At 40.2% G+C, this 15,511-nt stretch overlaps 1 protein-coding gene across 1 annotated transcript; it reads left to right on the top strand.

The window, feature by feature from the left end:
• Nucleotides 1-2,570: 2,570 nt before the first annotated feature.
• LOC142143232 (uncharacterized) lies at nt 2,571-7,076 on the top strand. Its single transcript, XM_075200944.1, has 4 exons — nt 2,571-3,561; nt 3,862-3,945; nt 4,426-4,663; nt 7,046-7,076. Exons 1-4 carry the CDS (start codon nt 3,057-3,059, stop codon nt 7,074-7,076), a joined length of 858 nt encoding a protein of 285 aa, XP_075057045.1. The 5' UTR covers nt 2,571-3,056.
• The last annotated feature ends 8,435 nt before the right edge of the window (nt 7,077-15,511 follow it).

The following is a 15,511-nucleotide window of genomic DNA, read 5'->3' as shown; positions in this document are numbered from 1 at the left end:
TTTTGTATGATAAACAGTAACGCTTACTTTTGCTTGCAACTCTTAGGGGTGCCAGCAAAAGTATGCGGTACTTTCACAAAAAAAATTGCAGCGTAGTGTCTCACTACGCAGCAATTTTTTTCAAATTGAATCTGCCTCAAAGACTTTTTAATGAAGTTTAGTATAAATGCATAGTAAGTGATAGGATTGTTTTGTATGGAAATTGTAAAGCATAGTCTGTTTATTAGAATGGTTATTTTGGGAAAGTTTTGCAGTTTTGTATTGACTGTTGGTTTAAATGTTAGTAATTTGTATGATACAGTGAAAAAAATTAGCAGATCTCATAAATTAGATTAAGTGTATATACTTTTTGTTACACGCCGTCTAGTGCTGGTTTGATTAGTGGAAAGAAAAAAGATGTTTGTATTAAGTGCTGTATAAAATGACTCCTGTGTGAACCTCATGTGTATTATGCTTTGTTCTAGGTTCAGAGTCATGTGGTCTAGACTCCATTTTGGATTGTATTGTCCTTTGTCTATCTACCATGTGGTCTGATCAATCCTCCAACACCCCCACTTGCAATTAACATATACATACACACACACACACTGAAATCTTATATACATACATACATATACACATATAGTACTACCCATTCTTGTCTACTATTTCAATTTATTTTCCTGGAGGTCCAGGAGCAGGTGGGTGTTTGTGTGTGGGGCTTAGAGAATCACATCACTAAGCCCACCCCCTAAGTGATCCTCACCATTTTGCCCTATACCAGCAACCCTGTCCCCTACATTTAACTTACCAGACTGGCTGGGATCCCGGAGGTTGGAAGATACACTCTGGGAGCTACTGGTCCTACCTTGTCCATCTCTCCAGGGTCCGCCAGACTCCTCACCACATCTCTTCACCTTCCAGACAGTTTATTTTTCAGGTAACACAAATCTTCATATATTAACCAATATGTGTATGCGTGCATGTGTGTGTGTGCGTGTTCACATTTTAAAACAAAAACAATACAACGAAAAACAAAACAAAACATAGATTTGTCAGTTGTCACATAAAACCCTGCTGTCTATTTGACAGCTATGTTCGCCCTGGTGTGACAGCCATGTATGGTCGTAAGTGTGAGTGTGTACTTTACTAGCAGCTACTTCAGTTGGTAACTGTGTCACTGTGTAAAGTCTTCTATGTAGTGTCCTACTCATGTGCTGGTATTGCTATAAAAAAAATTTCAGTCAACTCAGCGTCGCTCCCTAGACTAGAAAAATGCTGAAGACCCATGTATATCAATCGATTTTCCCTCTGCCAGCTCACGTATCATTTTCAGTACCCTATATTCAGCTACTTAACTAAGTGAGAAGGGCAAAGGGGTATATTTCTATAACGCTTTCTTCAAATATAACAGTACCCAGTACATGTCTGTCTAACAGTGAAAAAATATAAAACACGAAAATTCTACATTTTCTAGGGTTTCACATTATGTTGTATCTTGTGGAAAAAATCCTACTCCAATGTTCTACACAGAGATGCAGAGATGCATATCTGTATGTTTAACCTCTAGCGATCTCTCCACCCTTTGTGCATCAATATAAAGGCACACTTTGTACAGGAGGCAAAAAGCAGACATGCAATATAAAAAAAACATGAATCATATTTCCACAACAAAAACAACTTTCTGCTTAACATTAGCAGCTTCTATACACATAACACCAAACCCCTAACTGTTCCTGTGACTTGTGTCAATCTAGTGTGTATATTCCTGAGTTTGTCTTATGTAAAAAAAAATATGTCTTAGCCCCATTAATGAGAACGTGTTTGTCTTTTCGTATCTCTATATATGAGCAAAGAGAGAGAGAAAGATAGAGAGATACTAGTATAGATGTAAAGACTGAGAAATAAGAAAGCAATGAATAATAGGAATACAAAGATTTGAATACAAGGGTTTGAAAACAAACATACATGCAGAAAGGGAGATTTTATAGCAAGAATGACAGTTGGATTGGACTCTATGGGAAAATGGCTGTATTAATTCCACTAATCCCCTTAGCTATTTGCTAAACTATGGCCCCTCCCCATACTTGACTAGGGGGTCTTACATCAACCATGCAATCCAGTGTCGTCCGTCATTTGTTCATTAGGAACTCAGTATCACATTGACTACATACCTTTGCAACGAACTTTCTGACTTATGACAGAGAAATGTAAAAAAAATTAACTCTTGATGACTTATCTGAGATACATAAAATGATATTTTGGAGCAGAGTATGTACATACTTCATTTTTGAATAATGATTCTCAGCCAAACAAATTATCATGAGTCACTGCAGCCTAAAACAAAGAGTGTTCCAATGATCCATTGTTAATTAGTCTTTCAAGAGTGATTTTTCTATTTCTCTATCCCACCCCTTTAAACACTAAGGGCTAGATTTACTATCAGGCGTGATGCATGGCGGCTTCAAACCGCCATGCATCGCGGCGGTTTTCCGGCGTGTTTGCATTGCAAACAGCCGGATTTACTAATGGGCGCTTGTCAGCTTCAATTCGAAGCCGCCGGCGATGTCACGGCGGGATGTAATGCTCAAAGCCGCCGGCGGCTTTGAATAGAACATGGCGCTTTTGCTTTAAATGACGGCGCTTTTGTGTAAAGGCGGTTTTTTTGAAAATTACACCTGTCTCCTGGCCTGTTACTATTGGCTATTTTAAAAATCAGGAGATTTGACATCACAAGCCCTATATAAACCACTGGCCTGACACTTTTTCTTTGATAGGGGTTTGAGGAGTTTTTTGAGAGGAGTTTGGAGGATAGTGGTTTGCTGAGAGTTGGTGAGAGTTGGAGTTTGGTGGATTGGTGGAGCGATATCTGTTTGAAGTGTGAGTAGTCCTGTGGTTTTTGCCTGTTTTGTACATTTATTTTCTCATTTATTTTCTGTCTTGTATTTTTTGTATTTGTCCTTTGTCTGTGTTACTTGTGTGTGACTGTGTGGAGAGTGTGTCTGTAGGTAGTGTAGTTTGTTCTTTGTGTTTGTAAGTCCTTCAGTGTTTTGTGTTTTTCTGTCTTCTGGGTAAAAATGTCCAGAGATAGGAGGGGAGAACAGGCTGAGGAGAGGGAGATGGAGGTTGAGGGGTCAGAGGAGGGAGAGGGAGAGGTTGAGGAGACAGGACAGGGCAGGAAGACCAAGACAGGGAGGAATGTGCGCTTCTCACATGATGAGAATTGTGTGTTGGTGCACAACATCATTCCCTGCTACGAGGTCATCCTAGGGAACCTGGCAGCCCGGACTCCTCTAAGGCGGCGTCACCAACTGTGGGGGAGAGTCTGTGATGCCGTGAACGCGGTGGGCCCACTGAAGCGGACAGTGGCACACTGCCGCAAGCGCTTCTCTGATATTAAGAGGAGGCTTAAAGAGAAGATGGCCCAGGAAAGGAGGTCGACAAGGCGCACGGGTGGTGGCCCCCCACTTCGTATGGAGTACACCACATACGAGGAGGAGCTGCGCCAGATAATGCCGGCAGAAATTGTAGAGGGCATAAATGTCCAGGACACCGACTCGCCCTCTTTTGGCCAAGTAGTTGGTGAGTTACTTGTTTTTTTTACCCTAACAGTATTTTAACTGCTTTTCTCTTTTTAAAACTGCTTTTCTCTTTTTAAAACTGCTTTTCTCTTTTTAAAACTGCTTTTCTCTTTGCAAACGTTTTTTTTTTTATTTTTTGTTTTCTTTTTCAAAGTGTATATTTGCCTCTAATAGTTTGTAAAGGTTTTTTTTTCTCATAGGAAAAAAAAAAAAATTGTAAACACATTTGTGCAATAAACAGTATATTTTGATTATTTTTTTTTTCTGGAAATACATTGTATGCTTTTTCTAATATATCCAGAATCGCCAGGACCGCAGTTCAGTCCCAGTGCCAGACCTACACCTCCACCTTCAGCGAGAGATTCGGGCACAGACGAGCAAGCAGGTGCGTGATTTCTGTTTAGGAGAGAAATAATGGAGTTACTTGATTTTCTGTGCAAATGTTGCGGTCAATGTTTTTTTTTTTTTTTTCTTTTTATTGTTTGCAATGAGAAGTTAGGGCTACATTTTACTCAACTGATATGTTGCCTATAGAAACCCATCAGAATATACCTTTACTTTATTTATTGCATTCAACAAAATGACAGCTAAAATCTGATTGGTTGCTATAGGCAACATCTCCACTTTTGATAGCATGCACTTTAGTCAAAATAACCCAGCATGTACTACACAGTCCTAATGATAATGGGTATTAAAAGGATAATAAGTGCATCCGTAAGCAGGTAGCATAGGACTAGAAATCAGGAATGCAAACATTGTGAAAGAATCTGTAGTTGCTAAAGATTATTCTTTCCTATCCAGTGTTCAGAATGCAATATACAAACATATTATATACTATATACTTACCGTCATTTTTCATACACAGGGCCCTCTTCATACCAGCCACCTCAGGCGGAGTCCCTGGAAATGTCCCCTGAGCCAGAGGATCTAACAACCATCACCCTGGTAACAGTGGATGCCCCTGTGTCTGGCCTCCAGGAAGTTTCACTTGGCCCTGCTGAACCATCACACCAGCAACCTGCACCTGCACCTATGGACCCAGCCAGAGAAATGGCGCTGTCTATTGGCGCATTCCAGCAGCAACAGACATTATTCATGGACAGGCAAACTGGGCACATGTCACAAATTGCGGCCCAGTTGAGGCGAATACACCGCTCCACGAGCCAAATCCCTGCTGCAATAAACCGGCTGGCGAGCGCTTTGGAGCAGACAAATGTGCAGCTGGCCCAAATGTCTGGGTCTGTGGACGCCATGCATTCCTCCATTCGCGAGGGGAATGCCAACGTTATCCGGCTGGCAGGCCAACTCCAGCAGGAACTGATTGCCCGCTTGCCGGCCCCTTTTTCATCGGCCTCCACCAGTGCCGCTAGCACGCCTACCACATCTCTACAGAGTACTCCTCCAAGGAGAGGTGCTCGCACCAGGGGTGGGCGAGGGAGGGGAGAGAGTGGCACCAAGCATAGCGATATGCCTGCAAAAAGACATCGCTAGCACAATGTTTGTTATTTATTAATGTTTTGTCAAGTTTCTATAACGATTATACGTTTTTATTTATTGTGTTCTGCAATAAATGCAGTTAAATTTCTATTGTGTCAGTCTTTCTTTTCTGCACATTAAACAAGAGTATTCTGATTTTTTAACAACTATGCACTAATTTCATGTAAACATTGACCTCTGACTGTCACATTCCAGGGATGTTCATATTTACCACATGAGGAGTACACACTATCCTGTTTTTAAAGGTTCCAATGTACAAAAAATTTACAATAAAATACTAAAATTGCACTCACATAAAACACATTTTTGAGCAAAAAATGTTTTTCATACTATGTACTTACAAGTAAAGTAGTTTGCAATTAGACGGTCTCTAATCTCCCTTCCGCCCTCTGTGCTCTGCACATCACCAGATGTGACACGGACCCCTTCTTCTTCACTGTCTACTGCAATAATCTGTGGGGTAAGTTGATGTATTGCTAGATTATGTATCAAACAGCCAGCCAGGATAATTTCAGACCCCTTTTCAGGTGCATACATAGCCACACAACCCGATTATTCTAGTAACCTGAATCTAGTTTACCAAAGTACAAAGGTACGCTATAACACACCTCTACTAAATCAGAAAATAAATTGCATGGTGGGAAGACACAAGAGAAAAAGAAACCAAAACAACACTGCAATTACAAGACACTGGCCTTTTAACATATACAATCCCAAAGAAAAAAAATTTGTACATGAAATGGCCCTTTTCCTTCTGTTCTGATTGCCCAAATATCAGAAACAGCACACTGTTTGAGCAATCTCGCCGCTCACAAGCAGCGCTTTCATTTTGGTCTATTGAATGGCGGTTTTCCGGCGGCTTTATAAACCCCCTAATAGTAAATCCGGCTGTTTGTATGTTGAACATTGTTGAAACCGTCATGGCGATGTATACAGAGGCGGGTTTGAAAACATCTTTTCTGGTCGTTTGGACGGCGGGTTTAGCCTTAGTAAATCCGGCGATGGCTAAACCGCCGCCAAACCCGCCGAAATTCGGCGGGTTTACAAACACGCCTGATAGTAAATCTAGCCCTAAGTCTATATTTCTTTTGTGTACCCTTATCTGTGAGAAGAAAAAAGGGATAGTTATCTTAAAACAGCAAACGAAACAAACATTTTCATTCTTTACCATCGGCCAGCGATCAGAAAAGAAAACATATGATATATAAAACACACAAGCATTAACAAAATATACTTTTAAATCAGTTTTTTTCTAAACTTGCACATTAATACTTACCATTGATTATTATTTGCCTTGCCTGGTCCTAATTTCCTAGCTTTTGCTCTAATATTTTCTTTGCAATCTTTCCTCAAATGTCCCTTCTTAAGACAGTAAAACACTTCAAAGATTTCTGTTTCTTTCGTCCCTTATAGAGGTTTCTATAATTCTGAGGTTGTGAATATAATTTTCCTAACGCCTGGATACCCAACATCATTAACCTATCACTCTGCGCTTTTTCCTTTTTATCATGTTCTACAGTATGCTCTCTAATTTCATTTACCGTGAGACCTCTCCAATTAGGAAAAGAGGTTTGTATCCAGGTCCTTAGATCCTCCCGGAGGCCGTCCATTAGTACTGCAACAGCTACCTCCCTATGATGTGGATTTTCCCTTATAACTGATATCCCTGTATACTTAATCATGGCCGCTAGAGCCCTAAAAAATTAGTCAATTGTAATATCATTACCTTTTTGATTGATAGTGAATAATTTTCCCCATTTCACTGTCACTGGAAAATATATGGCCAATCGTGTGATTATACGTCCAATATTATCCTGATTGTCATCCTCGGTTAAGAATTTATCCTTCTCCAACCTACAATCCTTAATGAACTTTTGTATATCAGTATCGAGAGGACAAGCTCTAAACACCACTCGCCAATCTTTATTAGTAGGCTCATGTGCATTACCTAAATGTCTAATAAATTTCTGACCCTTGGCCTTTTCTAGGATCATGGAAATCAGACATAATTGTAAATAGTTCCGTCTTAGTCCATGGAAAATGCATTGCTACATGTTTCATGGGAACTACACCGTCTCTGTCCGCTTTCCCATTGGGAACTGCTGTTGTGCGGACAGGATGTAAGCCTACCAAATCACTATGTTCTGAACTAGTTGCTGGAATCGCTGTTGCAGTACAATGAATGTCTCCCCCTTTGATAACCTTTACATTATTCTCACCAATTTCAGTCGCTGCCCCTGCTGGTGGAACCGTTCCCTTTTCTTGTCCGTGTATGTTACTGGCATGGGCAATGGCTGAAATGACTGTGGGTACATCTTCTTCTTCTTCTTCTAAAACATTACTTAAGACATCATACAACTTACTCATTACATTCTTAACATTTTTGGTATTGGCTGTACCTACCACCCCAACCGCATTTGGCGGCGAGGGCTCGCATGCGCTCATTTCTCCACGCTTTGCAATGCTCACTTCCGTTGTGCGTGCGATTTGCGCCACGCCTACTTCCGCTGAACACGCGCTCCCTTGCCACGTGTACCCTTCTTGTTGCCACAATTTTAAACAGTCATCATGTTCAATTCTCGTTTTTGTTGATTTAATCAACCGTACTTTATCTCTAACAGTATTTAACACCTCTGAGTCAAAACTACCTATGTTTTGGAAAGGTTTCACACACTCCCGGGTCATCTTGACCCATTTGTCGCAGTATGCCGTTGCATACGCACCGTATTTATTATGCATAACATATTTTGCCGAACCAACCGGCCATTCATTAGGCAGCACACAACTGGCCATGACTTCTTGGCCCTGGACGATTTCAACAGGTACGTCCCCTTAAAAATATCAATGCCGGGTGCCTGCTGAGAGCCATCCTGGGACATAGTGGAGAAAAAAGAGCTATGCAGTGGAGGTAAGGAGGAACCTGCCTTTTCCATTCCACCTGAATAGCCCCAATACATTATTTACACTGCATAGACCCCAAACCTGGCTGCATGACAAACGGAGACAGTGAACATCAACACTGCTAAATGTCTTACCCAGCAACTCTGGGGATGATGCACCAACGCTGATTCAGTATAGATGATACACATCGTGGATACTGATAATTCCCATGCGTTCAGCTGCATTGTAAAGAAGATTCTACCTTACAGCAGTGCAGAATAGTTATGGAAATACCAATTGATTACCTGCTTGTGATAATAGCATTGCAGTTCCAGCCACTTAAGAAAGGGGCCACATGTTATGGATGCATGACAACACTTCAATCCTAACCCAACAAATACAGCAGACCTGTCATACCTCTCTACACGAAAGCTCTATAGAACAGCTACTCACTGTCTGTAGCAGTCTACAATCAACGATCTCTGCCACCTAGTGGTCATTTATAGTACTGCTTCAAAGATCATCTTTTATTTCACAACAAATCTGACTCAGTACAAGCTACATCACTACCACTGAAAAAATTATATATAACAGAGTGGTTCTTTGTGCCTCTCATCATCTTTCCATGGCTGATAACAACTAAAATCTTTGAAACTGGCCCTGCCTAAAATAACTGATTAAATATCTAACAACAGGAACTTCCGGTGGGCAGTACACCTAGTTGACCGCGTTTTAACAAGTCTCTTCATTCTCTCCCTGGAGTTCGGCAACACAAGCGGGCCTATGGAATGCAGATAACCATTGCAGCATTCCTGAAGTTAGATACGTATAATTACATGTGTTGGGTTGCTTACTACTAAATATTGCTTATTAGATCTGAAACATTGATGTGAACATCTAAATCCATAGTTTATATAAATATCCTTACACTGTGGTATAGTTTTGACACTACAGGATCAAAAAGTAATTTTGATGTTTTTGTTCTTTAATACTCCTTTTATTTAAAATTTTCTTTCATCCACTAATATGTGATTAGCTTAAAGTAAGAAGAGAGAGTTTACAACATAACCTTAGTCACGTATTGTTGAATTCCTGATATAATAACCTCTGACAGAATCTTAGATTAGTGTCTTATAATTGTACTTGGTTTGCTTAGAAATGGAAAAATATTGTAGCAAAAATTCATCCAAGCGTGGAAACGGCAAGCTGGATCAGAGTAAGATGGGCAAAAACAAGCCTGGAGCGAGCAAAGATGCTTCCTCTCCTTCCTCGCCCCTCTCAACAGGGGACGTGGAGGAGGGGAACCAAACTCCTCTTACTAAATGCATTGATACTGCAAGTACAGATACGGCTCAAACTATTCTAGATATCCTCCTTCTTATTATAGACAAAAAATTCGGAGCTATTCAAGATACCTTTGATGCGGCTATTGCCAAAATAGCAGAAAACACAGCTAGAATTAACACGCTGGAACAACGTGCCAGCGATGTGGAGAATAATGTTCTAGCCTTGCAAAACGGATCTGAACAAGATTCGCGCAAATGGTCACAAATGCAAGAAAAAATGGATGATCTGGAAAATTGTAGTCGAAGCAATAACCTAAGGTTTATAGGTATTCCAGAATCGGTGAAAGGGCCTGACTTATCCTCTTACCTTAGCCAAGATCTAATAGTTGCTTCAACTTACATGACGAAATAGATAATTTACAAACAGAGCGAGCCCACCGTCTGGGCTCAATTAGAGAGAGTAATTCTGCTAGATCTCGACCTGTTTTGGCTAGGTTCTTAGACTTCAAAGATAAGGAAAAAATATTGATAGCATTTAGGAGGAAGAAGCAATTGGAGATTGAGGGTAACAGAATACTGATTTTTCAAGACAATTCAGCTATGTTGTCACAGAAGAGAAAAGAGTTTGCACCAGTTTGCAAATTCTTGGCTGGTAATAATAAAAGTTTCGCTCTTCTGTACCCAGCTAAGCTCAGAGTAGTGGAGAATGGTCGTACCTTAATTTTTGAAAATCCGGAGATGGCAAAGAGTCATTTTCAAGTGCCTACCCCGTATTCAAGATCACCAGCTGGAACGCGCTCTCCCTCTAATGCACCGACTTGAATGGTATAGCATTCTAGATCTATATAACATGGCGTTAGAAGGCTGATAAAACACATAGTGACTATGTGATACCTGCTTATGTTGATAATGTAAACTCTCTCTATATGTATACACATGTATGTGCGTATGTATTTAGTTATGTTACAAATGTTCATTGTTGAAGGTTCTGTGATCTCTGGTAATTCTCCCAGGGATCACACGCAAAATTTGGTTAGGAAAATTTTAAGAAAAAGTTTGAGGTATAGAAAATGTAATGCATTATATGTTTTGTTTTCATATTTCACAAAATGGTTAAATATCCAATGTCTCATTTTACAAATGTGGGGTGGTGAATCCCATGGTCTGGGTCAAGTCTACTTATTGATGGTTTTGGGGGGGGTTGTCTGCAACCTCTCCCTACACATCTTTGGTTTGACTAATTGCCCCATTGTGGGTATTGGTTAGGAATGCAACCTACTCAGTTGGACTCCCAGGAGCCTAATACTCTACAGACCCTTAATTTGTCATCTTGGAATGTGGGTGGGCTTAATTCTCCTACTAAACGTAAAAAAGTCCTTACCCACCTCAAAAGAGCTCATATAGATATAGCGATTCTACAAGAAACACATTGGAGAAAGGATGATGGTTCTATCCTGCGGGGAGGCTGGGTTGGAGATTGTATTTCGGCCTCATATAAAACAAAAACCAGAGGCGTAGCCATAATAATAGCTAGACACCTCCAATACACAGTTCTAGATACAGTCATAGACCCTGAGGGCCAATATCTACTAATCTCTCTACAAATTAATGATGAAAAATATACTTTCTTGAATATTTATGCCCCCAATGGATCACACCGTGATTTCTACCAGTCTCTAATTCAGCTTGTCCTACAACGTGACACCCCTAACCTTGTGATAGCAGGTGACTTCAATTCCGTTATTGATCCAAAATATGATAGGTCAAACGCACCTTCTACAACTAGTCCAAGGGACTCGGAGTGTTTTTTTGGCCTGATGTCCAGGTGTGGCATGGTTGATCCGTGGCGCCTCCTAAATCCAACAGACAGATCCTATTCATTCTACTCTAGTGTACATGGATCTTTTTCAAGAATAGACTACTTGTTAGTCACGGACACCCTAATGCCGTGGGTTCGTAAGGCAGACATTGCTTACATAATTATCTCGGACCATGCAATGATCTCTCTTACAATCCAGAATCCGAGCTCGAGACGGAGGCCTAGACATTGGAGATTTCCTACTTACCTATACAATTCAGATCATTTTCAACAATTTCTAAGACACAGATGGGCTGAATATCCAGATGATAACATTGACCATTGGGATGACAAAATTCTGTTCTGGGATGGGCAGTTATGAGGGGACACATAATTGCGTATGTGTCTAGACATCGTAAGAAGGCTAGGGAAATTTATGATAATTTGAGCAAATTATCGGCTGAGGCATATGTTAAATTTGCTTCTGACCAGTCGGATATGTCATGGACTACTTATCGTGAGGCAAGACAACTCTTAGAGAGTTTCTTGACTTCCTAAGCAAAACAACAAATTGATTTTTCAAAAAATAAATTCTTCAGATGGGGAAATAAAGCTGGCAAATTACATGCACACATAACCAAACCTCAGAAACGTAAAAGTCATATAAATGCCCTCAAAGCCCATAATTCTTCTAAGATTCTTACCAAATCGGAAGAGATATTAGAAACCTTCCAAACTTACTACTCTGCCTTATACAAGGGCTCTACACCAAACCCCAGTTAATGTCCAAACTCCTGACTGAGGCCAAATTGCCTTCATTAACACCAGAACAGAGAGAAGTTATGGCAAAAGATATCACTTCCCGAGATGTAGAGATTGCAACTAAGCATTTGAAACTCAATAAAACACCAGGCCCAGATGGCTTTACGGCAGAGTATTATAAGATCCTTGAAGGAGATCTGGCTCATATTTTAGCAGATTTGTTTTCGATGATACATAGGGAACATCCTGTATATCCATCGTTTAATGTGGCCCATACAGCCCTTATCCCTAAACCAGGTAAGGATCCTATGATGGAGGGGTCTTATCGCCCTATCACTCTTTTAAACACAGATTACAAATTTTTAGCAAAGATCATGGCGGACTGCTTACAAAGTATCCTTCCTGGGTTGTTAACATCCCATCAGTTGGGATTTGTAGCAGGACGCCACTCGGTCAAAGGTATTAGGACAGCCATATCAGTGATTGTGGCCTCAAGTGCGGGATCCACCTCAAACATGATCCTTAGTCTAGATGCCTAAAAGGCCTTCGATTCTGTTGCATGGCCTTTTTTAAACGAAATTCTTTCATGCAGGCGCTTTGACACTGATTTTAGAGCACTTGTAGCCTTTCTTTACACCTCTACTAAAACATCTCTATTGGTCAATGGTATCACAGGTTCCCCACTGGAAATGTATAGAGGCACTCGCCAGGGGTGTGCACTTTCTCCATTACTCTTTAATTTGGTATTGGACCCTATGCTCAGAGTTTTGCAAAATTGGACGCAGTTGGAGGGAATAAGGATTGGAGATCAGGAAATCAAAATTACAGCTTTTGCTGATGATGTAATGATCTACATATCTAATCCTGAAGTCTCACTTAGATCTCTAATGGACCGAATAGTGGAGTTTGGTTCTGTCTCAGGGTTCTCTGTCAATTTTGAAAAATCTACCGCTATGTATCTGGGAAAGGGTGTCACAGTCCCTACATGGGCACGGGATATCCCCATTACATGGGCAAAGTCGGCCATGCCATACCTGGGCATCCAACTACCAAGAAATATTCACTCTCTATATGACCTTAATATTTCTAAGGTGATAAATTTAGTGGAACACGAGATGAAAGGTTGGAAACATCTATGCCTCTCCTATGGATGTAGAATAAACATAATTAAAATGATCATATTTCCTAAACTATTGTATCCATTACAAGTTTTACCCTTATTATTGACCAGATCAGATGCAATGAAACTGGATGCAGACTTTAGACGTTTCATCTGGAATTCCAAAAAAACGCGTATTGGGTTGATCAAACTACAACAGTCAAAAAATAGAGGAGGACTGAATTTACCAAATGTTACCAAATATAATCAAGCGGCCCAATTGCGACACCTTAAAGACTGGTTGCATAACACGGATACTTATACTAATACTACATTAGATCAGAGTTTCATTCCTAATCTTAGTTTATTAGCCTTTATTCATCTACATGAAAAAGAACTTCCAATTCAGACTATAAATAACCCAATCTTGTATACTGTGCGTAAACTGTGGCATAAGCTTTGCCACATATACCATTTAAGCCCTTATATTTCAATGAACCTCCCGCTATTAAATAACCCTAATTTTCAGGACGGATCAGCTTCCTTCCCATTTACTAACTGGGCGAAATTAGGAATTACTAAAATAAGATCATTAATTGATGCAAGTACGCGAAAACCTATGACTCATACTCAAATAAGCTCTACTTATCCACAACTAGCCCCTCATCATCTAGCAATATTGCAATGCCAACATTACATTAATACAGTACTACGTAAAATCTCTCCGGAGGATTGGGATAATCCCTTGGAGGCTATGCTTTCGAGACCTCCCCTGACCCATCAAGTCATCTCAAAACATTATTCCCTATTATGAGCCCAATTTGACTATAACCATTCTAGAACTGTCCTTTCATTATGGCAGGAACAATTCCCTCATCTGACACCAGAGGTTCTTTTAAAGGCACTGACCAATTCCACTAAAATATTACCGGCCATGACCTACACAGAAATGTTTCTAAATATTTATCATAGGGCATATCTGTCTCCATCTCGTCGATTTCAGATAGGTCTATCAGAGTCACACTGTTGTCCGAAGTGTGGCTCTCCAAGGGCGGATTTGACACACTGTTTTTGGGAGTGTCCCCCAATTAAACGATTCTGGACCCAGATTTGGAGATTCTCTAATACACACCTGTTAAATTATGCACCTCTATCTCCGGAATGGGCGATAATCGGATAATTTCCAAGTACTTGCAAAGTTAGTAAAGGATGCATGAAACTACTATTAGCAATCTCGGCTGCGGCCAGGAAGAGCATACTCCAGGTCTGGACCCAGGATTCTCCTCCTATGTTTTCCTTTTTTAAAGAAAAGCTCTATCACATATTCCGAATGGACTGGGTAGAGACGTCTTTGCAGAAAGAGGTTAGAGTAAAGCAATTCTTTGACGCATGGGAGAGCTTTATAACTCTCTTACCTCATATCATACGAACACAACTTTGGAATAGTTTCCACAATACTGAGTGGTATGAATTAAGAATGGTCTCAGCAGACCCTCTGATTGACTTATCTCCACCTTCTAGTAGTTAGGTCCTGGATGAGATGGGTTATTTGAGAGGAGGAGACAGGGGATGTTAATGATTTATGGAATTGTATGAGAAATGTGAAAATATGTATTTATCTCATAATGCATTCAATTGTATATGTGATATTTTATACCTCAATAAAAATTGAATAATAATAATAATAATAAGAAAAAAAAATATCAATGCCTTTCCTAGTTTGAGTACTTTACCACTGTTAGCAACCGATATCAATCAAGAATATCAGTGGTTGCAGCGTATTTCCTCCCACATCTCCCAAGTCGCAATCACAGCTGCACTAAATCAACCATGTGGTCCGATCGCACCGCTTACAGATACTATCAGTAAACTTTGCGATTACTATTGGGAATGCCATAGAAACCTGTTATTTTCGCTTCGAGTATACCTGCCATGTATACTCTGTGGTGTCTCTTTATCACCTGCTCTTTGATAGAACTGAACACCACTCACACAAAGGTTTCTTTATATCCTGTCCACACTTAGAACAGAACCTTTGTTGTCAGGTCCTCTTTTTACCGTGCCCCGTCAGACACACCTGAACAATAAGCGCTATCAATTTTCAACAGTTCCACGCTGCCCTCCCAATACTCAATCACGGCCTTATCATGCGGTCGAATCGCACCGCTCAAACTAGTTATCAATAAACATTGTGATTAGTATTGGGCGCACGTGCAAAACAAAAACCTATATTCCATTACCAGTATACTTTTGTCTTTATGTATAACATTCACATACACACACAACCTTTTGTTTTCTGTACAGAAAATAGATTTCCCAAACAATGGTAATATTTTTTTCAGAGGCTTTAACAATTGATTATACTATACATATATAACAGACTATGAAAATCGATTGTTTAACCACGTGGCAAATCTACCGTAAGTACACATACCCTATGCAATGCAATACCCTTTAAAACGCAAAAACGACAATAAAAAGAAACATTTTTCTTTCTTGTCCCTCGATTCAAATTAGCGTTCCTTCAGATTATGCAACAACGGACATTCGGTTTCGCAACACAGAGTGAACAACAGGTCTTGAACACATTGCGTTCTTTCCTGTATGAGACGCGTCCGTCAATCCACCC

This window comes from Mixophyes fleayi, chromosome 3 (genome assembly GCF_038048845.1).
Source record: "Mixophyes fleayi isolate aMixFle1 chromosome 3, aMixFle1.hap1, whole genome shotgun sequence".
In the NCBI taxonomy this organism is placed as follows: Eukaryota; Metazoa; Chordata; class Amphibia; order Anura; family Limnodynastidae; genus Mixophyes; species Mixophyes fleayi.
This window is presented reverse-complemented; position numbering and strand designations above follow the sequence as displayed.